The following is a 26,883-nucleotide window of genomic DNA, read 5'->3' on the forward strand; positions in this document are numbered from 1 at the left end:
TTTGAACCACTGACCTTGAGGTTCAAACCACTCTTGTGATCAGTGTTGGAAAAGGAAGGACACCATGCTAATTGATGACCTACTGTGTGCCCAGTCCCAGGAGGAGAACATTGTGCCTGGTAAAAAGGAAGGAGATTCCCAAAGACACGCATTGGCACAGTAGCTGCCCAGTGGCTGCCCACTGTGATCCAGTGCTTACCCTACAGCATCACACCAGGACTCCAGAACAGGATGGAAGGACCTTATGGGTCAGGTTCGTGTTGATAACCAAAGGCTGTATGGTGGTAATGGCAGTGGTGGTGGTGTGCCGTGGAGCCAGTTCCAACTCACAGAGACCCTGCATAGGGTTTCCAAGGCTGTAAATCTTTACGGGAGCACAAAGCCTCATCTTTCTTCCATGGAACAGCTGGTAGTTTCGAACTGCTGACCTTAAGATTAGCAACCCTACTTGTAACCACTATGTTACCAGAGCTCCTTAAAGGATATACAGAGAGACACAAACAAAATGCTAAAATTCCTCACAAAAACAAAAACCACAGTATTTTCAGGAATCCTTTACTACAGGATATGCCCAAGCTTGTCTGGCTGTGGTGCTCGGGAAAACTACCTGAAACTAACGGCTGCACGTTGTTGTTGTTGTTCTTGAGGACCACTGAGTTGGTTCCGACTCATAGCGACCCTATGCACAACAGAACACAGTACTGCCTGGTCCTGAACCACCCTCACAATCCTTGTACTGGTTAAGCCCACTGGGCGGCCACTGTGCCAGTGTCTTTGGAAGTCTTCTTCCGTTTTACCAGGCACGATATGATGTTCTCCTGGGACTGGGCACAAAGTACGTCATCAATTAGCATGGTGTCCTTCCTTTTCCGACATTGCCTATGTATGTTGGAATTAAACCTGAGGCAGAGGCAACTCTTTCTAAAAGCACAAAGTAATCCGTTTCCGCATTTGCTTAGCAGCCTTTTGGGTGCTTCCCTGAGCCTTAGTCAGCTTGGGTCTCCCATGGACTTTCAATCTGCATTCCCTTGGCCACACTTCCAGCTGGTGACAATTCTTTTGTGTACAAGTCTCTCTCTCTCTCTCAGCTCAGCTAGTAGCATCAAGATCCTCTCTTTTGTTGGTGTGATTTGGGAGAAGTTTTATAGAGCAAATCAGTTTTCCATTCAACACCGTATGCACATGTTGTTTCATGTCACTGATTGCAGCTCCTGAAACATAATCAACATCACTCATCCCACTTCCTCCCTGTGCTTCCGGTTTCCAGTCCACCTTCTTTCCTAACCCTTCCAAACCTGGTCCTTGGAGAAATGCTTTCTTTTGGTTTCAAATGGATGATGATTCTGAGGAAAGTGCAGCTCGCTAGTGTTATCATTCCCTTATAGAGCCTTCTGTTGTTTAGCTGAAAGTTGAGTTCCGGGAGGTGAGTTCAGTTTCAGGACTGAAGGGTGACTAAGGACCACAGTTTCAGGACCATTTCTAGTGTCGAGCAAAGCTCTGGGTGCCACTTCTTAAAGGAGGTGTATGCTTACTGTGTGTTTTCCCAGGCTGACAAATAGGATGCTGAATTTGCAAGTGCCATGAAACCCTGTAATTCATTGTTAGATGCTATCCATCAAGTTGATTTCAAATCATGGAAACTCTCTGTACAGAACAGAACTGGACTCCATAGGGTTTCCTTGGTTGTGGCCTTCAGGAGAATGGTTAGTCACAAACCACTTATACCACCCAGGGGCCTTAATACTCTCTCACCCACTAGCCCATCTCTCACCAGACTTACTCAAGCTGTACACTGAGCAAATAATCCAAGAAGCTGGACTAGATGAAGAGCATGGTATCAGGATTGGAGGAAGACTCATTAACAACCTGTGTTATGCAGATGACACAACCCTACTTGCTCAAAGTGAAAAAGACTTGAAATATTGATGAAAATCAAAGACCATAGACTTCGGTATGGATTGCTCCTCAATGTAAAGAAAACAAAACTCCTCACAACTAGACTAATAAGTAGCATCATGATAAATGGAGAAAAAGACTCAAGTTGTCAATGATTTTATTTTGTTTAGATCTACAATCAACAATCATGGAAGCATGAGTCAAGAAATCAAACAAAGTATTGCACTGGGCAAATTGGCTGCAAAAAGAACTATTTAAAGAGTTAAAACATCAAATATGTTTGTTTGAGAACTAAGGTGTGCTTGAGCCAAGCCATGAAATTTTCAGTCACTTCACATGCATGTAAAGGGTGGATAACAAATAAGGAAGACTGTAAGAGAACCGGTGCCTTTGAATCATGGTGGTGTTGATGAAAAATATAAAATACACCAGGGACTGCCAGAGAACAAACAAATCTGGGTTGGAATACAATACAGTCAGAATGCTCCTTTGATGCAAAGACATGTTATCAGGAGGGATTAGTCTCTGGAGCAGGACATCATGCTTGGTGAAGTGGAGGGTCAGTGAGAAAGAAAGAGGAAGACCTCCCCCACAACCCACCAATGAGATGGACTGACGACACAGTGGCAGCAGCAACAGACTCAAACAAACATAACAACAATTGTGAGGATGGCGAAGGACTGGTCAGTGTTTCTTGATGTTGTGCGTAGGGTCACTATGAATCAGAATCAATTCAAGGGAACCAAACAACTGTAACAAAAGCCTCATGAAATTTTCTGTGGCAGGGCAAAGGTCAGCCGAATCAAGAGAAAGAATCACCTTCATGAAGAGGGGAGGGTGACAGTGCTACATCAGGCCAAAGGAAGTATCAGAGTTCTGAAGGGCACAATGTTTTCATGAGTGTGACAGTACAGCTGGGACCAAGCACTTGAGAAGTCAGCACGAGAGTTCTACGCCAGTAAGTGGTCAGCATGATGTGCTCCATGTTTGACCATGATGTGCTCCATGTTTGAGAGTTACACCAAGTCTTCACGCTCAAGGCAGAAAAGATGGTGGCAAGGAAGTGACTGTCTAGGCTAACACATGCAGTACCAGGCAGCTACCAATCAGTCCTAAAGAGTAAGATCAACAATGACTTGCAGGGTGGCTGGGATTTATATCTGCAGAGAAGTAATCCAGAGAAGAGTCATGGGATGTCTTGTCCTGATGCCTCTTGATTTCCTCAGAGCACACATGCCTCAGAGGGCTCAGCTTTGAACAGAGAACCCATTTCTGGTTCTTGATTTCTTTAAACTTTCATTTTCTGCACACTCCAAGGTACTACAGATTGAATTGTGCCCTCCAAACAGATATCAAACCCTAGCCTTTGTACCAGTGAATGTGACCGTGTTTTGGGGTAAATAAGGGGTTTCTTTGCAGATGTTCTCAGGTGGGTCCTAATCCTAATCCTTTCAGAGTAGTGTCTTACATGAGGGTAAATCTAAATGCATTGCTACTAGTATGCCAGTTCATACGTGCATGAGTTTACTCCAAACAAAAAGTGGGTAGGTACTTATTTTTAATAAAGGTTTCTATGATTATGTAGCAATACTTTCTAACTGATCCTTGGAAACGAGAAAGGCAGACCTGGAACTAGACTCACACACATTAAGGATTGTTGGCAGTCACCAGAGGCTAGGAGAGAAACATGAACAGTTCCTCACTCAAGGCTCCCAGAAACAAAGACACAAGGGAAAGCCCTACTTAACAAATTCAAACTTGGTTTTGGAAATCAAACTTTCTTCTTGTTGTTGTTGGATGTCATTGAGTTGGTTCGGATTCAAGTGACCTTATGCACAACAGAATTAAACACGGCCAGGTCCTGAGCTACCCTCACAATCATTGCTGTGTTTAAGTCAGTTGGTGTAAGCACTGTGTCAGTCCATCTCACTGAGGATCTTCCTGTCTTACACTGACCCTCTACCAACCATGATGTCCTTCCTGATCACATGTCCAAAGTACATGAGATGAAGTCTTATACCATCCTCACTTCTAAGGAGCACTCTGGATATACAGATGTATTTGTGCTTTTGGCAGTCTATGGTGTATTCAGTATTCTTCACCAATTCCATAACTCAAAGGTATCAACTATTTTATTATTTATTGTGCAGCTTTCACATGCTTATGGGGTTTGGGGAAATCCAACTTAGCATTTGTGTTTTACACATGAGGGAACTGAGGCTGAGTGAGACTTGTCTAAGACCCTGCTAACCCATGCTCTCATAAAGTCCAACATCTAGAATGTTGTTGCTATATGTTGAGTTGATTCCAACTTGCAGTGACCCCAACTGACAGAGTAGAACGGCCCCATAGAGCTTCCTAGGTTGTAATCTTTATGTATTTTGGACACCATGTTTGTTAAGCAGAGGGTTAGCAAACAAGAGGAAGACCCTCAACGAGATGAACTGACACAGTGGTTGCAAAAATGGGCTCAAAGCTCGAGATTACTGTGAGGATGGCACAGGACTGAGAAATGTTTCATTCTGTTGTAGGTTCATGATGAGCTAGAACTGACTCAAAGGCACCTAGTAACAACAGCATTGTTGTTGTTGTTTTAATTTAAAGGAAAAAATAAAGTATTAAATGTCTGTAAAATAATTCTAAAGGACTGACTTGTCCAGGAACTGCAGCAACACAATGCATGGAACCTATCATGTTAAAACATGCCTTAGACACAAGCACGAAAGGCAGGAAACAAACCACCACTCTTCAACAATCTGAGCCAGGGTAAAGTGCCTAAGGAACAGCATAGATTATTTGCGCAAGATGGGCCCTTTACTTAAAGTACCATCAAAAGAGAGAGAGCAAGGCAGAGAGAGCACACAAGTAGATGTATGTGTTCAGGTATATTCTCTGAAATGATCCTTTGGCACTAGGAATCAGAGCATTGTATCATATAGTATTAACCCATATTATAAAAGTGCATATTGTCAAAGGAATAGAATCACCAGTGTTCAAAAGTAACTTAGTCAAGTAAGCAGTGAAACACTCTTTGTTGTTGTTGTTGAATGCCATGAAGTTCATTCCAACTCATTACACTCTACAGTACGTCTTTCTGTTGCCCATCTCTGAATACACTGGTAGCAATCTTGAAACATTAAAAACACAAAAACAAAAGCAGAGAACGAAAAGAAAAAAGCAGCTTTCACCCCATAACAACACCACACCTTATGGGGACAAATACCAGTGTCTTATCTCACAGAATGGCTGGTGGGTTCAATGGCTAACTTTTTAGTTAGTAGTCAAGCGCTGAACCATTGCAGCAAGAAGGCGCCTCCACATCAAGGTCGGGGGGAGCAAACATGCACAGTCAACCATGAGGATGGACTCAAACTTCCACCTCAGCAATCCTGCCACCAGTCCATTTCCCATGATGCCACACCGCCTGACACTGACCAGGAGGGACTCTGGAGGCCAGAGACCAGCCAGCTGAACTCTCTGCATCTCCATGCCCTGCTACATGCTCCCACAATCTGCAACACTTCACACTTCCTGCCGTTTGTGACTCAGAATCATTCAGAAAATGCCACATGCAAAGCCAGCAACATGAGTCTAAATCTGAACAAACAGGTTGGCTGAAAATTGGTTGGATCAAAATAGCTACCCCGTCCTACATCACAATGTCCACGATCCACTCTGTGAAATACTACGTTATGTCATCTGGATGTCGTAGCAACACCCTAGTGTAGTCTGGTCATGCTTTCTCTTGGAGCATCTCTAACAAGCTCCGTGCCTCAGCAGCGATCTGGATCGTCAATGTGACAAGAATCATTTGGTTTTGTGTCTGGCCCTCAACCCATTTCTTTAGCAGTTTCTCTGTATCAGATCTGGGTCACCCACAGTATTTTCCTGAGCCTTGCTGCTTTCAGTGGAACAAATCATTTAACAGCTTGCAGAATTTGTCTTCAATTCTGATGATCATTGTGACTGTTGAGTGAGCGTGACGTTTCGTAAATTACGAGCAAGAACATTCACTGATTTCCCACCTTGGTGTTGTTTCATACCCTTTTCTTTCACTTCCAAATCAATGTTTTCTCTTGGTCTTGTGCTGTTGCTCTCACCAGCCCTGGGTTTTCTGAGTTTCAGAGCCAGGGTATACTTCATGGTAATACTTTTTAGAAGAACATCAAACAGATAACACTACAACATTCAAGGGATGCACAATACACAAGATTGGAGACTGCTACCTACCAGTCAAAGCGTGCATTTTTATAAAGTAAACTTTTTAGGTAACAGAAAGTACAGAACATATGTAAGCCAGTAACAGAAGCATTATTGTGACATTTATGACAGGTTATCTACGTATGTATGTACCAGGATACATCTGGAAGCACAATTGCTCTGTGTACAAGAGATATGATGTATGGGAAACGGTTGCTTCATTTCTTCCCATTCTCCAACTGGGACTTCTGAACTCGACTGTAACATTATGGAACCATGGATGAATAAGCAGTGGGTGGCGGTACTGGTGTTCCGTGGAGTCGGTTCCCACTCATACAGACCCTGCAATGGGTTTCTGATGTGGTCTTTCTCCTGTGGGTGAACGGCTGACCTTGAGGTTAGAGACCCCATTTGTAACACTATGCTAGTTAGGCCTTGCCAAATGGATATTATTCAGTGCATGAAAGGATTTAGATTCAGAGAAGAATGAGTCTTAGAGTAGAATGAGCCCCCCAAAATCACCTATATACATAGGTTGTTGTGGTTGCTACATGCCATTGAGTCAATTCTGACCCATAGCGACCCTGAATAAGCAGCTGGTGAGCCTGAACCACTGACCTTGTAGATCACACTGACACTGAAGTCTAGCACAGTAACCCACAACACCACACCAGGATTCCAATACTAGCTTAGGCTATATGCATACACAGTGACCAGGCTGCATGCATATATGTTATTCCACTGCTTAATACAAGACACTTCTAAGGCAACAAAGACATTGACAAAACCCAGACGTGAAAAACCCATCACTTCACCATTGATAAGAAATGACAATGAATTCAAACTGTTCAATACTTACAAAAATATTTAAATGTTGTTGTTGTTAAGTGCTGGCTAGTTGGTTCTGACTCATAGCCATCCTGTATAGGGTTTCCAAGGAGCAGCTGGTAGGTTTGAGCTGCTGATCTTGTGTTTCAAATAGACCTAGTGGTCCAGCGCTTTATCCCACTCCTACTAAAGATCATACTATATCCCTTCAATGGAAAGCTATGAGGCAAGTCAAAAGGCTTAGTTCTAAACATAACTAATGAAATATCTAAAAGTTCATAAAAATACTTTAAAAAGATATAGTCTGCTGAATTATCTCATTTTTTTTGTGTGTGTGTGTGTATACATAAATGTGTGTGTGTATAGGTATATTAAAGAAACTTCAAAATTGCATGGAAAAGTTCCATTATCTTTTAATTTCATTTTTTCATGAACTTCTAAAAGTCTCCTCGTATGTTTGTTGCTACTGAGTACAGTCAAGTTGGTTCCTTCTTTAGGGTTGAGAGCAGGTTGCCAATCAGTGCTTATCCATACCAGGGCTCTCCTTGTATCTACACACACACACACATACACACACATGCTATATGTGAACCAAAAGGTTTCCAGTTCAAACCCACAAAGCTGCTCCTTGGAAACCTGTATCACATAGGGTCACTAGAGTTAGAACTGACTCAATGGCACTTAACAACAATACACACACATATATGTTGTTGTTAGGTGCCATCAAGTTGTTAGGTGCACAATGAGTACTGATATGGCACCCTAGAATAAGCACTCAACCTCAAGGTCGGTTTGAAAAGCAAGGCTGGTGGTTCAAACTCCTCAGAGACCCAATACAGGGTCACTCTGAGTAGGAACCACCTCGATAGCACTTAACAAACAAAACAACAACAAATATATATACACATATATAGAGAGAGAGTTCTGGTGTGGTGCAGCAGGATAAGCACTGAACCACAAGGTCAGTAGTTCAAATCCACCAGCCACTCCTTGGAAACCCTATACAGGGTCTCCATGAGTTGGAATCAAGACAACAGCACTTAACAAGAAGATATAGATATGTGTGTTTGTGTACATATATGTGTTTGTACACACACACACACACACACATATATATACACACATATACAAACACACAAGCACAGACAGAAAGAGAAGGAGAGAGAGGAGATGGAGGAGAGATGAGAAAGAACAGAGAGAGAAGCGGGGGCATACAAAAAGGGGAAAAGGGAAAAATATTGGAAGAAGACAATCCTCCAAGTGTCCTAAATGGATATGTGCTGTCTAGATGGTGAGATTAGGGGATCATGTTTCTTTCTCCACCTTTGGGCTCAAGGATATTTTCCATGAGCATTCTCCATGAGCAAGCACGCATTTTACAATTCGAAGAAATCCACCTAAAGACTATGGGAGAGGTGTTCAGATGAAAAAGGGCTGATACTCTGTCCCTACACAACCCACAGGTAAAAGCTGTAAGATGGACCCAGCCAGCTGGCTGAGGAACAAGGATTCAAACACAGCCCCTTCACCTGGCTTTTAGAGGGGTGGAATGGAGTGGGCTCAATAAAACCCTCGAGGGGATATTCATAACGAAATGCTTTCTCCAAAAGAGCTTTCAGGATGCCTAGCAGCTCCTTCTGAGACTTAAATCAATGATTCTTGAGGAAATGTGGGATCTAGAAGATCAGGCAGTCTACTCTTTTTTCTCCAATGACACCTAATTTAAGACTGTGTTGTTGTTGTTGTGTGTCACCAAGCTGATTCTGAACCAGAGCGACCCTGTATAGGGACGGTTTCTGAGGCTGAATGTCTTTATATGAGCAGAAAGCTTCATCTTTCTTCTGTAGAGCAGGTGGCCTCAAACGGCTGAACTTGTGCTTGCTGTTCAGGATTTATCCTACTGTCTGTTTGCCCATGGACAAAGTTTAAGGTTCTTAAAGACATTTTCAGTTATTCTCACCCTTCTTTGGCAGTAACAGATTCGAAGAGTCCATCAAAGGTCATATAATATTCATGGTTAGCATTATTCCTAAATATTGGTACACTGCAGACAGGAGCCAGGAAGAGAATCACATGGATTACCCCAGCCTTCTGTCTTTCCTTTTATTTATGAAATGTATGTTTTCATAGTTAAGCTATTTCCAATGAAAGAAAGACCAAGTCAAATGATCTTCAATAAGAAAGAATATGTATTAGCCCAATTGTAGTGCTAGCTACAATGTGGCTGGAGTCCATGGACATGGGGTGCCACTAGGAGCCCTGACACCCTGTCTCTCTGTTTCCTTTCTCTAGCTGCCATGGTTGTTCCCACAGTGGATTCTGGGATATGAGTTTCAATTCAGCATTCTCCCATGTTGAGACAGGGTTTCCGGCTTCCACGATTCCAAACTTTTCCTTGGCTCCTGGCAGGGTTCAATTCAGGGTTTCTGGCTTCCACGATTCCATACGTTTCCTTGGCTCCTGGCAGGGTCAGGGTAGGGGTGTGGGGGTCAGTTCTGTACAAATTACACAGATGCTTCCAGGAGCATCAGGGTGGTTCTCCTGCATGGCCTCAGGTTCTGGCATCGGGAAGTACTCTGAAATGGGATGGGAGGAGTACAGACAAGAGTTGGACCATGGAAGGGGTAAGTGTTGGGAACACAGGTGGTGTTAAGGGTGACCAGCTATAGGATTGGTCATTCTTCCTAGGGGTTGCAAAAGGAAGAACTATAACGAGCCGTTATTGAAGACTGGACACAGTTTCTAACAATCTATGGGCTTCAAAGATAATTGGCCAATGTTAAACCATTTCAAGAAGTACCATATGATCAATAACTAATGTTACTGAAGGACCAAGTCAAAGCTGTACTGAAGGCATTGTTGAGAAAGAAGGCTCTAGGAACTGATAGAGTGCAGACTGAAATGTTTCAATAGACTGATTCTGCTGGGGGCAATCACTGGTCTACACCAAGAAATTTGGAGACCAGCTATCAGGACAATCAACCGGAAGTGATCCATATTTATGCCCAATCCAAAGAAAGCTGAGCCAATAGAATGCAGAAATCATCAAACAATATCACTGACATGGCATGCAAGTTGAATTCTGCTAAAGATAATTCATAGATAATCATTAGCATGAATTGCACCAATACATAGACATGGAGTTGCCAGAAATTCAAGCAGGTTTCAGACAAGGATGTGAAATGAAGACTATTGCTGCTAATGAAAGATGGATCTTGACTGAAAGCAGAGAATGCAAGAAAGACATTTACCTGTGCTTTATTAACTATGCAAAGATAATTGATATGTGGATCATAATAAACTATGGATAATGTTGCAAAGAATGGGTATTCCAGAACACTTCACTGTGCTCATGAGAAATCTGCACACAGACCAAGAGGCAGTTTTAGGAACAGAACACTTCACTGTGCTCATGAGAAACCTGCACACAGACCAAGAGGCAGTTTTAGGAACAGAACACTTCATTGTGCTCATGAGAAACCTGTACACAGACCAAGAGGCAGTTTTAGGAACAGAACACTTCACTGTGCTCATGAGAAACCTGTACACAGACCAAGAGGCAGTTTTGGGAAGAGAACAAGGGGTTTTAAACCACTTCATAGAATGCTTTAACATCAGGCATGCTGTGTCCCAGGGTTGAATCCTTTCACCATACTTATTCAATCTGTATGCTAAAGAAATAATAAAAAATCTGGGTTAAATTAAGAAGAACATGGCATCAGGACTGGAGGAGGACTCCTTTATCACCTTCGATATGCAGATGACACAAACTTGCTTGCTAAAAGTAAACAGGCCCTGAAATGCCTACCAGTGAAGATAAAAGACTAAAGGCTACAGTATGGATTCAAACACAATGTAAAGAAAACAAAAATCCTCACAACTGGACCAATAAGAAGTTGTCAAAGTCTTCCTTTGGTTTGGATCCACCTTTGGTGCTCATGAAATTTGTCTTGGAAGAAATACAGCCAGACTGCTCCTTAGAAAAGCGAATGGCAAGACTTCCTCTCATGCACTTTGGACATGTTGTCAGGAGCGACCAGTCTCCCTGGAGAAGGACATCATGCATGCAGAAGTGGTGTTGGTGGTAGTTATGTGCTGTGGTCGGTTCCGACTCATGGCGACTCTTACAGGGTTTCCAAGGCTATAAATCTTTACGGGAGCAGAAAGCCTCATCTTTCTCCTACGGAACAGCTGGTAGTTTCGAACTGCTGAACTTGTAGTTCGCAGCCCAATTCATAACTACTACGCTACCAGAGCTCCTTTGCCGAAGTGGAGGGACAGCAAAAAAAAGGAAGCCCTCCAATAAACTAGACTGACAACAACAATGTGCTGAAACGTAACAAAAATTGCTAGGATGACTCAGGACTGGGCAGTGTTTTATTCTGTCGTGCACAAGGTCTCTTTGACTTCAGGGCACCTAGGAACAACAGTGGAAGGCTGGGGAATGAAGGCACAGACAAGGAACAGCAAGAGCAGAGGCTGAGTCGTGTGCAAGCACATGAAGGCACAGGAGACGCAAGCTTCCGGAAGGAGGGTCATGGGAGTCAAGCAAGCTTTACAATGCAGTATCCAGGACAAAAGACAAATGAACATGCTGGGTTTGGATCCAAGGAGGCTGGGTCCCTAGATAGCAGGGGCAGTAGATTCCTGGTCTGTGCAGAGTCAGAGGTGGTTTCTCTAGACCACCCACTTCTGAAGTAATTACCTGTGCTCTGATCAGAAGCTGGGCAGAGACAAAAGCTTCCTCTAACAGTTTTGCTCATTCAAGGAAACTCATCCCATAGGCCTGAGCCACTGCCCTCTGCCCAAGACACAGAAACACATTTGATACTTAATTGTATGCTAATAGACTGCAAAAAGAAATTAGATTGATTCATTTGAAGAATAAAAACCTCTACTCCACCCCCTACATGGGCAAAGTCTTGCAGGCTTCTACTTAATGAAAATGGAAATCACCTCTCAAAACATTAGGAAAACAAAGCTTGGCAATTTCTCTACATTTGCACAATCCACTGCATTGCCTCTGCTCTCACTTTGATGAGCAAGGACTTGCAGATGCCAGCTTTGTGTCTAAGCATTTCCCACAGCCTCGGTAAGCCTGAGCATCCCCGCTCAAGTCTGACTTAACTGATCATCCCTCAAAAGGAAAATGTCTCTTTTGTTGTATTTAATGTGTTGTTTTTTATTTTTGTGGATTTGTGTGTGTGTGTGTGTGTGTATGTGTGTGTGTTTACATCTTTGGGTAGGAAGAGACTGTAAGATCTATTAAATAGCACCGCTTTGGCAGAAGGAACTAGCCAAGGCTAAGTACACTTAATAAAAACCAAAGAAGAATTGATGCACTTGAACTATGATGTTGGCCAAGAATGCTGACTGTATCAGGGATTGCCAGAAGGAACAAATCTGTTTTGGAAGAAGCACAGCCAGAATGCTACTTGGAAGCCAGGCTGGTGAGCCTCATGTACACTGCAGAAGAACATCCTGCTTGAAAAAGTGAAGGGTCAGTGAAAACGAGTAAAACACTCAAGGAGATGGATGGATACAGGGTCTGCACAGTGGGCTCAAACCTAAGGATGCCTGTGAGGATGGCGCAGGACCAGGCAAATGTGCTGTTCTGTTTTACGTTGAGACCCTAGGAGTTGGAGCCTAACACCAACATACATTACCTAAGTGTCCCTGCGGCGTGGACACAGGGAATTAAAAGAAAAGTCTGACGATCTACTCTGAAAAACCCAGTCACTGAAAACCTTACAGAGCACAGTTCTACTCCTACCCACATGGAGTTCCCATGAGTCTGAGTCAACTTAAGGGCACTGGATTTACTTTTTGTTACCATGATGTCATGTTTGTTTGTTAACACTTTGTCGGGCTTGTTGAGGCATCTGAAAAGCTTGTTGAACTGAGAAAAAGGTGGATCTGTGAATGACTAGTGCTAAGTTTGGAGAATCCTGGTGTGGCGCTGTAGGATAAGCACTGGACCACAAGGTCAATTTGAACTGCAAGGTATATGGTTCAAATCCACCAGTCGCTCCTCAGAAACCCTATACAGGGTTGCTATGAGTCGGAACCAACTCGATGGTACTTAACAACAACAGTGGTTGGTTCAGTGTGCAGATTTGGGGATAAGATAGACCATTTGAAATCCTTTTTATACAAACACATGGATTGTATATGTTTGAGCCAAGCAATTCACCTGCCTGTCTCTTCTGTCATGCTGAAATCTTTCTGGAACAACCAAGGTGAGGATACTTCCTAACTGGCTTGAGCTCAGAGGTTTTCACAGTCTCTGTCATCGACGAGATGCACAACACACTCCAACAAGTGCAGACCATCAGTATGCACAGCCGTTCTGTTGTGCATAGGGTCACTATGAGTCAGAATCAACTGGATGGCATCTAACAACAACAAAAACACTGAACCGAAATGGTATACAGTAAAACCTGCGTCAGAAAAATCTCCCTGGTTCAACTTTTATAAAAGGAATTGATAAAGGAAAGCAGTTTTTGCTTACCTTTATAATGGAGAATCATTATTCCCCACATAGAATCTAGCCACTAAAATCTAGCTGGAGAAAAATTCAATGAGAAATTGATTCACATCTAGACAAGTGGAGTCTAAGTCATATATATCATTGTGGCATATTTCCATCGAATGTGGCTTTTAGAATGCAGGCATGTGTAAAAATAGAACTAAGATGCCTAATTCTGTCCCTTAATTGGAGAGAGAGCACCTGGAGTTTCAACAGCCCTGGGTGTGTGTTGGCAGAGTGCTTTCATATCACCTGGCTGTGTTAGGGAGCCACAAAATCACCTGCAGGTCATAGTCCACAGCCATGCTATTCGTCATCACCAGCTACACCTGAGTGCTCAGCGTCCTTCCCCACCTTCGTCTGCAGGGCCAGCCTCCCATCCTCCCAGCTGCTAGTCACAGACCTGCAGCTGATGTGCTCTGTGCAGAGTAAACAACTAACCACCAACCACCTACTGTTAGTGGACTCTGATCATAACCAGAGTAGAACTGCACTCCATAGGGCTTTTAATAGCTGGTTTGTCAGCAATAGGTTGTCAGGTCTTTCTTATGAGGCACCTCTGGGTGAAGTTGAGCCACCAACTTTTGTCAGTAGCTGAGGGCTAAATGCTTGCACTACCCACTCTATCCACACCACCACCTACTCTAGCTAAGTTATTCTAGATAAGCTATGTGTCAGATACCACTCTGAGCACTTCTTTGTTTACTTAGGTTCTGGTTACTATGGTAACAAACAAGGAACCCTGGTAAATGGTGTGGATTGCAAGCTGGGCTGCTAACAGCAAGGTTAGCAATTCCAATCTACCAGGAGCTCCTTGTGAGGAAGAAGAGGCTTTCTGCTCCCACAAAGACTTCAGCCTCGGATACCCATACAGGGTTGCTATGCGTCAGCAACAACACAGTGGTACATGGCCACCACCACTGTTGTACCAAATTATCACAAACGTAAGCAACTTCAAGCAACCGCACATCATCATCTTTACAAATCTGGAACTCAGAATACCAAAATCTGTTTCCCTGGCTAAAGTCAAGGCACCAGCATGGTGTTAGAAAAAAAATTATTAAAAGTACATGGACTTCCAGAAGAACAAACAAATCTGTATTGGAAGTACAGCCAGAATGCCCCTTAGAAGCCAAGATGGCAAGACTTTGTCTCTCATATTCAGACATATTACTAGGAGGGACCATTCCCGAGGACAGCATCATGCTTAGTAAAAGAGAAGGTCAGTGAGAAGGAGGAAGACCTCCAAAGAGATGGGTTGGCACAGTGATTGCAGTGATAGAATCAAACATATCAATAATTGTGCACAGGGCCACACTGAGTCAGAACCAACTTGATGGCACCTAACAACAACAACAACAACAACAAAACATTGAACTGAAACTGTATACAGTAAAACCTGTGTAAGGCAGAAACTTGTCTGACAGGGAAACTCAAATATTTTCCACTGCTAGTGATCAGAAAGCAGTAAACTTGTACCTTATTTAAGGCAGAAAACTTGCAAGACCCTGAAACCTAAGGCAGTCCCATGGAATTCCAGTTTCCACTGTCATTGGAAAACCTACCTATAGAAGAAACCACAAACATTCTGTCTCCCTCACCTGGATAGGGAACAATATTGCAAATCAGTGCTGGCCACTAGGTTCATGTTCTGTCCTTGTAGGCTGCTTGTATAAAATCAACAGCATCCTGGTGTCAAACTAGACCAAGAGAGAATATACGAGTAGATATTTTCCCCAAAAATGGCACTCCATTTTCCTTTGTCTTTGTGAAGCACAACCACAGCCCTTCGTGTCCCTAAGCTACTGGGCTCTGTCAGTGCTTGTGATGTCCAGCTGTCGTCTGCCCTCAGTGTTGGGGCCTGCCAGCTACACAGAGGCTTGACCAAAAGGCAGGGATTTCACCCGTGATGTCAAGAGTCACAGGATGACTCAGAATCTTTGTCTGGAATCTGGGGACAGCTTGGAGTCCATCTGCTGGAGTAAGAACTGATTTCCCCTCTCTCCCCTGAGAACAGGCCTCTGTCCCGCACCCCTGTCTTAAGACTAACCATTTAAACAAACAAAACAAAACAGTTTCTAAGGTCTAGGGTCCCAGTCAATTGGTGCTTCTGTCCTGCTTCCTAGTTCACTGTATAGTACCTGGGGTCTGAAAAGCTTGAAAGGGGCCATCTAAGACACAACTGGTCTCTAATCGCCTGGAATAACAGAGAAATAAAGAGAATGGCAAATAGGACAAGTCCTGGTGGGGAACTGCAGGAGAATGCACTGGACCACAAGGTCAGATTGAACCTCAAAGTCAGCGGTTCAAACCCACCAGCTGCTCCTCAGAAACCCTATACAGGGCCACTATGAATTGGAAACGACTCGATGGCACTTAACAACAACACAAATAGACTGTGTGATTAATCGCTTCCAGAAAAACTAGGTGGTGCTCGGTTACCACGACTGAACATTTTGATCAAAAATCTTATAAAAAAAAAAAATCTTATATAAAAGAACACTGATCAAAAGGGGGAAAATGCAGATAAAAATTTCAATTTCTCATGAAATTTAGATTTCCTGGAACCATGGAGGGTGGATGAACCCCTGAAACTATTTCCCAGAGATCATCTTTAGACCTTAAACAGAAACTATTCCATTAAGCCTTTAAACCAACAATAGTTTAGCTTAACTAACAGAGAATTTCTGTCTTGAGCATTGTATTCTTTGAGGGACTTTGCCATAGGATCAACGTGACAACAGCACCTCAAAGGATCAGACAGGAACCACAGGGAGCAGTGAGTCTGTTAATGAAGGATGGCTCAAAGGAGGAAGGTGCTGCGGGTTGCACAACTCAACATCATTAATGTCCCTGAAATGTACATGTGAACACTGCCGAGTTGGTGAGAGAGAGAGCTGCTGTGTATATTCTCAACGACAGTCATGACAAATTGTGTAAATCATAAGAAATCATTTTAAAGTTTCCATAGACATGATTTTGGCTCTTGGTGACCCCAGAGGTTTCAGAGCAGAACTATGTACCACACGGTCTTCAGGGGCTGATTGTAATTCCAGGACCCCTCTGGATGGACTCAAACCTCCAATCTTTCAGTTAACAGTCAAGCAGAGTCACTCTTTGTACCCACCCAGCCTCTCAGGTACTCCTCATAGGTAGGATACATTGGGTTTCCTTTGTCCACTGTTCAATACACTGACAATCTCTAAAACAAAACCCTGAACAAGATGGAGTTGCCCTCCTTTGCAGGTAAGGAAATGATGCTAAAACATCAAGAATGTTCTGGGGTCACATAATTAGTTCATGGCAATGCTAGGGTTCCAAGCCCTGTGAGGGCACAACCCATGATCCCTGTATGAACTCTACGAACCTTCCTCTTTTGGAACCAAACTAGAGTGAGAACCACAAACTGCCTGAAATCCTCCTGACCCTACACTGCACACTGGGGATGGTGACCACCTCTTCCTTCCAGGAAGGGAGATCCCCAATTTCCTTCCAGGAAGGGAAAGGACCAAAGTGGAACAGAAAAAACACAGACACACTAGTCATCATTTATTTTGTGGCGCTGTGGGTTAATGCACTGGACTGCAAGGTTGGTTTGAAATACAAGGTCAGCGGTTCAAGCCCACCAGGCATTCCTTGGAAACCCTATACAGGGTCGCTATAGGCCAGAACCAAATAGATGGCACTTAATAACAAAACTTACTTTTCCCAGAGTCAGGGGAGAAGCAGAGGTCAACATCATGTTACCCATAATTCACAGGCTTTGCTTGATACCCTTACATGTGGCAGCTTGGGCCATCAACTCCTTCCCAGGTTACAGCTTCCACACCACCTACTTCTACTCCTCTGCATGGGACCATTCACAATGGTCCCACTGCAGACATGATGGTGATCTAAATGCCAGCACAATGCCCAATGACTATGAAGCATGGCTGTAAGTACAAGTCCTAACTCTGTTGAAGTGGAGGTCTACAATATTCTTCACTACCCTTGCTATAATTATGCAGAAATTCCACAGGTCCATCTTTTTATCTCCTTACCTTCTCTCTCTTTCGTCCCCACATCATCATCCTAATTCTCAAGGCCTGGTGGATATACAGACACTAGACCAAATCCAAATCTACTTTTGTGGAATTGATTCCAATGCTATAGGGTGGGGCAGAAACATATAGGGCTGCCAAGATTGTAATCTTTACTGAAACCAACAGTGGATCCAAACCACTCACCTATGGCTAGCAATCAAATGCTTATCTATCAAATGTAATGTTATGTTTTGCTTCTACGAGTTAACCTCTGTGTCTCTCCTCATACCTTACGTAATGAGTTCTATGTTTTTGACTTAACATTCTATGACACTGAGCACTTGCTGGGGTCCTGGAATGCCCATTTAGTTAATACAGACTTAACTGAGTATAAGAAGTTCAAGTGTCACTGTGGGTTAGGCATTGGTCTGCTAACCAGAGGTCAGTTGTTCAAAGCAGCATCATAAAATAATGATGCGGTTGTTGGCTCCTGTAAAGATTTACAGTCTCAAAACTCTCCCTAGGGTAGCTGGGAGTCAGTACTGACTAGATAGCAGTAGGACTGGGTTTGGTTAATTTAGCATTAAGATGCTAGGTGGTCCTTGGCAATCTTTCTCCCCCAGTCAGGGGCCCTTGGGATCCCATGCTCTGTATGGAACATGCCATAGGTCCCTTCCACCTAATCCTCTGTGTAGCTACAGAATTCCCAGATTCTCTTTGGCCACAGAGTTCCCATCACTACTTGCTAGAAGCCATTCCCCATCTTTTCACTCCCTGACGTGTTAACTAACCTCCCACAGCCAATGTACCCCAGGACCAGCTGCTCTTGGGCAGCGGCCCCTCCTCCCACAAGACACACCTTGCCACTTCCCACAGAGCATCTCCATTTCTAAGGTGCATCCCCCAACACTCAACAGTGACCCACCAAGTGTCCTCGCCTGCCAGGTGCCCTGCTGTGCCCCAGAGTACAGTCATAACAGAGTTACCTACAAGTCGCTCATCTGCTCACCTGTCTGCCCAACGATGGAAGCACTCAGTCTATGGGGAATCCTGGAGGACACCTTCAAGGTCACACGGATCTGGTAATACCTGAGGAAAGAGCAGAGACACAGCCACTGAAGGTTGGACTCTATGGTCAATGTCTTCTACAAATGCCTGGATTTGATCCTGAAGGTCTTGGTGAATCCTGGAAGTTTCTAGACAGTTCAGGTCATCATCTGGCATCAAAGTTAGATCCATTCTGGCAGCAGAAGGAGAGAGAGAGGGAATAGAGCAAAGCTTGAGGCAGGGGGTTGAGTTCATTTGAGATCTGAGCAGGGCTGGTGGAGATGGGACAAGAGAAAAGAAGGACCGGGAGAACAGGCATGTGAAGCAATGCATGTGTTCCTGACTTATCAACAAAGGAACAGGGCAAATCTGTTGTCAATGAGTGTGTCACAGAGTAGAAGTGGACTCCCTAGGGCTTCCTTGAACACTATCTTAATGAAAGCAAACTGCCAGGGCTTTCTTCCACAGCAATGAATGCTGGGTGGGTTCCCATCACCCATCTGTAGAGAGTTAACATGCCCAAAACGCTGGTGCCTGTAAGTGACCTAGTTACAAGCACAAAGGGGTTTTGAATGCTTGGTGGAAAATCCACTGAGTTCCCATCACTTGTCAACGCCAACAAAGCCCTTAGGAAGCACAGCAGCTGAGGGGCTAGAGGCACACCTCATTCTACTACACTCTGCAGAGATTACGGTTCTGGACAAACTGAGGCTGTGTGGTAATTCTGTATTGACCAAGCCTACTGATGCTATTTTTCCAACAACACTTCAGTTTCTGTGTCCACGTCACTGTCATCCTCTCAAGAGTCTTAATGATTTTCTTAATGTTATTATACACTTCACACTTTAGCCTGTGTCTACGTGACAGTCATCCTCTTGAGAGTCCCAACAATTTCCTTAATGCTATTACACACTTCACACTTTAGTCTGTGTCCACGTCATGGTCATCCTCTTGAGAGTCCCAACAATTTCCTTAATGCCATTATACACTTCACAGTCCCAGTGGTGCTGTAGGATCAGCACTGGATTGCTGACCACAAGGCCGGTGGTTCAAATCCACCAGCTCTGTGGGAGAAAGATGAGGCTGTCTGCTCCCATAAAGACTTATGGCCTCAGAGACCCTATAAGGATTACAAAGAGTCAGTAGCAATGTGATAACACTGATTATAAACATAGTATAGACTATGGTATAGATCAAGGGTTGGTGAACATTTTTTTCTGCCAAAATTTACAATTTCATTCATGAGCCATACAATATTATCAACTTAAAAATTAGCCTGCTGTGTTTTTTATATATAAAAATTTATTTATAGATAAATGCCAAACATTTAATTAAATCTCCCCTAATGTGATGGCTCAAACTGCAATTGCCTTGGCAGAGTCAGATCAAATGATTTTGAGGGTCTTAAGGGGACTTTTGGGGTCCTGGTGTGGTGCTGTGGGCTAATGCGTCAGAGTGCAAAGTCCTTTGAACAGCAAGGTTGGTGGTTCAAGCTCATCAGCTGCTCCTTGGAAAGCCTATACAGGGTCACTATGGGTCGGAATCTACTTGACGGTACTTAACAACACCAATAACACGGATAAATATAACTTTTATAGGAGCTCTGGTGGTGCTGTGAGTTACGACTGGGCTGCTAACTTCAATGTATGAGACTCAAACCAGGTGCTCTGTGGGAGATAAGATGAGTCTCTATCAGTCCCCATAAAGATTTACAGTTTCAGAAATCTAGTGTCACTGTGACTTGGGAATCAACTTCAGTGAGTGTGTTTGTGTTGCTGTTGTTGGAAAATCACAAATTTATATGACTCATTTTAAGTTGATATTTGCTTGATTTCAGTGTTTTGAAACCAAACCCCACAGTATCTCCAAGGCCAGCTGTATTCCTGAAGGGAAGGCAGGATACGTGTTGGAATGCATCACTGAGCCCTCACTGCCACTGCCCTTCCTACATCCAAGCCAGGGTGTCAGGGTCCCTTATCAACAGCCAGTCTATCTTCCCCACAGGTACTAAAAGCATCTTTTGAAGGTCTGATTTCCACTGAATGACCTCTTTGTCTGCAAGCTCTGAGAATATCACTAGCATCCTAATTCACCTGTCCTTCAACTAACATCAAAGTCTTTGTGAAATGAGATGTGAGGAAAGCCAAGTGAAGAGGCGTAAACAGGCATGGAGATGCTCAGACCTGAGGCTGATCCTGAGATGAACTTACTGCATTGTACGTACACAATGGGTCCTCCTGCAGGCAGCTGTGTGTCAGCTTGTGTGATTGGTTACAGGACGACCAGAGGAACAGAGAGGAAAGGGATCGAGACCACCCATGGCTGTTACCCTAGATCTGAGGTTTGCCCCTCCTTGCATGACCAGACAGGACCTCCCTACACTTAACCAAAATGAATCAGTATCACAGAGAATCTAAGACCAGGAGGTAAAGACCTTCAAATACTACTTGGGCAATGATGTATATTTGCACGGCACTCCCTCAGGGCAACAATGATCTAGACAATCTTCACAATATGATGGAATGACCAAACAAGGGACATCACCGGAGAGCTGAGACCCCTTCTCTGTACAGTGCAGACTTTACAGGGATCTGTTCTGACCCTGAGGGAGGAAGCAGAGGTTATTTGCTCCTGTAAAGATTTACAGTCTCTGGTGGCAGTGAGTCCAAATCAGCTTGCTGACAGTGGGTTTGGTCTGACATCCATTTCCAGCACAGTCTGCATGTTTCTAGAACATGCTCCCCCACCGCATCCCCCGGCCCCAGGCGAAGACAGAAATTTGGGTTTTTTCATGAAAAATCTTTAATGCACAGAACATTAGTAATAAAACACCACGTCAACAAAAATAAAACACATTTACAAGCTGAATCTCCAAGGACCATTATTTGGCAAATTCTGATTTATGCAAATATAAAACAGTGTTTTCTCCTCTATCTTCAGGCAAGAGTAATGAACTGTTTTCTTAGGTTAAATGTAAGGGCACTTGAGACTTGTACCTTTCAATCATTTCATCATCCAAGTAAAAGGACACAAGCCCCCCTCTCTTCAGTGTTAATAACAGAACGGCTTGTTTGAACATTGTGGTGGTTGTTAGGTGCCAGGAGAAAGTTCCAACTCACAGGAATCCCGTGTACAATAGAACAACTGATGCCACGCTGGAGCCTGTTATTGTGGTCACAAGATGGGTCAGCGATTGCCAGTGACCATCTATCTATACTGTAGGAAGCCCTGCGTCACCTCAGAATTGTGCATTATGAAAACGTTTGAAATACTGTGAGGGTTTCTAAAACGGCACGCAAGAGACATGAAGTGAGCATACATGTTTGGTAAAAATGGCACTGAGAGTTGCTTGATGTAGCCTTGCCATAGCCCTTTAATTTGTAAAAGCAAAGAGAACACAAAGTATCTGTGAAGCACCATAACACGCAGTCCAATAGAGCAAGGTGTGTCCATCTAACTGCAGAGATGAAGAGACGAGTGTGTGTTTTACTACCTGAAAATGTGTCCTTGGAGTCACATTTTGTTGCTATTATTATTGCTGATGATAGTTGGTATAGAATTCGCTCTGTCTCATGGTGACCTCATGTATAACAGAACACATGTATATGTATAACAGAACACACCATTGCTGGGTCCTGTGCCACCCACTGTAGTCACAACTGTGTCCAAGGCACAAGTTCCCTGCCTCGGAGGTTCATTTTCCAGCCCTCCATTGGGCAACATCCTATCTTGATCCATGAGGCTTTCATTGGCTCATTTGCAAAAGCAGACTGACCTTTTTTCTTCCTAGTCTTGGTTAGTATAGATGCTGAGCTGAAACCTGTCCACAACACGTGACACTGCTGGTGTTTAAAATACCACTGGCATCGACTCCGCTTCCAGAACAAGCCAGTACAAGCATGGCAAACTGGCAAATGGGAGGTGGAACTGTACATTAGATGTCTTTCATAGCCAATTGCAAAACTGTGACTGAAATCTTGCTCCTTAAAATCACCTGATGGAGTCCTGGTGTGGCGCTGTAGGATAAGCACTCGACCCCAAGGTCAGCTTGAACCACAAGATTGGTGGTTCAAACTCACCAGCTATTCCTCAGAAACCCTAGACAGGGTCAATATGGATCAGAACTGACTCGACCGCACTTAACAACAAAATCAGTTGATGCTCCTGAATCTTACGTCAAGAAATCAGATGTTTTCCAGGAATGTTTTTAAGGATTCTTTTTCAATTAATTTGTCCTGTATGGGCTTATACCCCTTCAGGAAGTTCCTCTTGTCTATGGTGTTGTAAGATGTTGTTGAGTCAGTACCGACTCATACTAACCTGATGCACAACAGAATGAAACACTGCCCAGTCCTGCACCTCCAACATTGACATTTGAGCCATTGCCAATCCTTCTGTCTACAGCAGAGCACAAATCCCAAAACCACAGTTTCTTTCCTGACATGCATGATATTGTTTGATCCCTACAGCAGATCTCTGATGTGCTCACCAGGGTTTCCATTTTAAAGATGAAAGCTCACGTTTAGAGATAATAGGATATAACCAAGCTCACAGCTTTATTCTGTTACAGCTGGACCATCTTACCAATGCCTCCTTCCAGGTAAGGTCACTCAGAGGTGAAGGAAGAGAGAGGGCTTTCAGATCAAGTCCTTGAAAAATGGACAAGAGGTAGAAGAAGGTAGAGAAAGAGCAGCTGAGGCTGCTCCTCTAGGACACTACTCCTTACATTCTTCACAAGATGATGGAATGGCCCAACCCCTTTTACTGATTGAGAAAACATGCAAAGCTACAGAAGTTAGCTTGAGATGAGAACTAGGTAAAACCTATTAAAAGTGGTTAAAATCACTTCTGCTCAGCCGTGTAAACATTTTTGAAATATCTGTTGTAATGATCTGATATCAGAGGCCAAAAGACACATCCTTTGGATGTTAATGGTCTCCTGTTTCCTTGGCATCCTATGGCTATGCATGGCTTCTTGTAGAACATAGACTGCTTTAAGCAGGACATGAGGCTACCTCTTAGGTCAAAGGCAAAGCTCAAAGCCACTCATGCACAATGCCCAGGGATATGCTAATACATTGTTGTTATTAACTGTCATTGACTCAGTTCTGATCCACAGCAACCCTGTATAGGGATTCCAAGGAGCAGATGGTCAGTTTGAACTTTGACTTTGCAGTTGGCTCTTCAGTGCTTATCTTACACCAGAAGTCCAAATGAAAATTAAGGTCATGGATGGGATAATGGCTGCTAATCAGCTGACCTTGAGATGTGGGGATTGTTCAGGATTATCTGGGTGGGCCCATGATCATATTAAGAGTCCTTAAGGAGGAAGCAGAAAGAGGGAGTGTTTAGAGCAAAGCACTTTGAGAAGAACATCACCAGCCATAGCAGGCTTTGAAGATACAGGAAGAGGCTGTTAGCTAAGGAATGCAGAAGCAGGAAAACACAAGTAAACAGATTCTCCACTAGAGCCTCCACTAGGGAATCCAGCCCAGATATCTCGACTGCAGCCCAGTGAGAACCCCTTATGGGAATTCCTTACGGAAGTCCTCCAAACTAATGCAGACTGGCTTTCATAGTCCCTTCTGGGAAAGCTAAGAGAATAGATGGCAATGGTCATGCTAAAAATAGCCAAACCAAGACTCAGAAGTTAGGCAATTTGCCCATCATCACTTAACCAATCCATGAGAATAGCAAGTAATCAAATGCAGGGTCATTTGACTAATATCAAACTCTTATGTTTATGAGCTCCCTCAGATTCCCACTTCTCTCCACTACTGGGAGCTCCATCACCTTCTTGCCCTCAACACTCTTCAAGATCGTTCATTTTTCACACACTTCCTTCTGTTTCTCAAAATCACCATGTATACCCTAGAGTTCTTACCACTGCAGTAGGAGAGAAAAACCACCAGGAAAAATCTGCTTTTACTTGATTATAGAAAGATGGGTGCCAACGACACCTGGAAGAAACGTGTCATGTCCTAGCCATCTCAGTATCTCCATCAGCTAATGGGGTTCTGGTTTTAGCTGGCTTTCAGTCAACGCTTCAGAAATGAATGACTGGATGAGTGAATGGATAAAATGCAAACTGCAGCAATTTCTTTAGTAGATGGTAGAGTGATATGATCCCATCTCAGTATCTGAATTACCGTGATTGACTCAAATCCATAAATATTTTTTTATAAAAGGAAAGAAATGAAAGTTAACATTCTACCAAGGAAATGGAAAGGTCTGTGACATTTTGTCATCATCACTTAATTATCAGGTATAAAATGAAGCCACCACTCGAATCCAGGGACACATGACCAGAATGAAAACACACATCACTCTGGTGAAAAGATAAATAACTGGAGTCGGAATGCCCAGGACCCAGAGTCAACGGCACTTAGGCTAAGTGTTCCTCCTCCGAGTCTTTCATTCTTCATGGGCGACACCACCTGGACCAGCTTCATAGAACCCCTGTGAACATTGACAGGACAGGACATATGAAGCCCTTGTTATGATCTCAACCCCATGTTTCATTAAAAAGAATTCAGCTCTGTGACCACTGCCTAAAATCTATGTGAAGCAGACCTTCTTTCATCCAGTCTGCCTTACAACCCCTGGACAGGGGTGAAGCTGAGAGAGGGACTGCTGCTCTGGGAAGGGACAAGTTTCAGGAATAATCATGGAGTGTACTTTTTGAGGAAATGTGCCTGTCAGAAATACCTGTTGTTGTTGTTAGGTGCCATCGAGTCGGTACCAACCCATAACGTCCTTATGCACAGCAGAACAAAACCCTGCCCGATCCTGGGCCAACCTCACTATTGTTACCACGCTTGAGTCCATCGATGATGCCACTTGGCCAATCCATCTCATTGGGGGTCTTCCTCTTTTTTTCTTACTCTCCATCTTACCAAACATGATATCCTTCTCCAGTGACTGCTCCCTCCTGACAATACGTCCAAAGTATGAGAGACGAAGTTTGGCCATCCTGGCCTCCAAGGAACACTCTGGCTGCACTTCTTCCAAAATGGATCTATTGGTTCTTTTGGCAGCCCATGGAACTTTCAATATTCTCCTCCAACACCATAACTCAAAGGCATCAATTCTTCTACGGTCTTCCTTATTCACTGTCCAGCTTTCGCATGCTGTAGCATATACAATATGGCAAATCCATTATGTAAATTTTTGCTAAGATATGGCTATGCCCATATTAAGACAAACAAAACTAAGAACCAGCAAACCACTACCACTGAGTCAATTACAACTGTTAGAGACCCTACAATAGGACTGTTCCATGTGGTTTCTTAGACTGCAAATCTTTACAAGAGCAGAGACAGCTTCATGCAAACAACTGGTATGTTTGAACCACCAACTTTGTGGTTAGCAGTCTAAATGCTCAGCCCTGAGTGCCACGAGAGCTACTTTAGCCCATATATGGATGTTGTTTCACCACTTGTCTGTCAGTGTGTCATACTGTGGTGGCTTGTGAGTTGCTGAGATTCTGGAAGCTACGCCACCAGTATTTTTAAGACCAGCAGGGTTACCCATGTTGAACAGGTTTCAGATGAGCTCCCAGATGAAGACAGACTGTGTGTTGGAAGAGAATACTGAAAGTGCCATGGGCCACCCATAGAACCAACAGATCTGTGTTGGAAGAAGTGCAACCAGAGTGCTCCTTGGAAGCCAAGATGGCCAAACTTCGTCTCTCATACTTCAAACATATTGTCAGAGGGACCAGTCTCTGGAGAAGGATATCATGTTTGGTAAGGTGGTGGGTCAGAGAAAGAGAGAAAAACCCGCAGTGAGATGGATTGTCCAAGTGGCAGCATCTATGGGCTCAATCATGGCAACAATAGTGAGGTTGATCAGGCAGTGTTTCGTTCTGCTGTGAATAAGGTCACTATGAGTCGGCACTGACTTGATGGCACCTAACAACAACAACCAATAGATGCTGTTGTTGTCATTGTTAAGTGCCATCGAGTCACTTCCGACCCATAGCTTCCCTATATAGTTTCTGAGGAGCAGCTGGTGAGCTTGAACCACTGAACCCGCAGTTCAAATCGACTTTGCAGTCCAGTGCATTAAACCACACTGCCATGCAGTCAATTCTGATCCACAATAATCCTGTACGACTGCCGAAAGAGTTCCCAAGGCCATAATCTTCACGGAAGTACACTGCCACATCTTTCCCCTGAAGAGTCGCTGGTGGGTTCAAACCAGTAACCTTTTCATTAGCAGATGACACATAACCGCAACAACCACCAGAGTTCTTTAACCTATTCACAGTGTACCAACAGTTACTGTGATGGTCCTTCATGCCCATCTACCTCCGTCTCCTGGTTGACATGAAAGGGTCAATGTGGCTCACACTGTGAC

At 43.7% G+C, this 26,883-nt stretch overlaps 1 protein-coding gene across 1 annotated transcript in view; it reads right to left on the reverse strand.

Annotated features, from left to right (window-relative positions):
- Nucleotides 1–26,883, reverse strand: part of FAM135B (family with sequence similarity 135, member B) — a 181,707-nt gene that overhangs the window by 119,759 nt on the left and 35,065 nt on the right. Inside the window, exon 2 of the mRNA XM_006830848.1 lies at nucleotides 18,485–18,564. Coding sequence (XP_006830911.1) covers nucleotides 18,485–18,564 — 80 coding nt within the window. The remainder of the gene's footprint in view (nucleotides 1–18,484; nucleotides 18,565–26,883) is intronic.

The sequence above is a fragment of the Chrysochloris asiatica genome, unplaced genomic scaffold (genome assembly GCF_000296735.1).
Source record: "Chrysochloris asiatica unplaced genomic scaffold, ChrAsi1.0 scaffold00001, whole genome shotgun sequence".
In the NCBI taxonomy this organism is placed as follows: Eukaryota; Metazoa; Chordata; class Mammalia; order Afrosoricida; family Chrysochloridae; genus Chrysochloris; species Chrysochloris asiatica.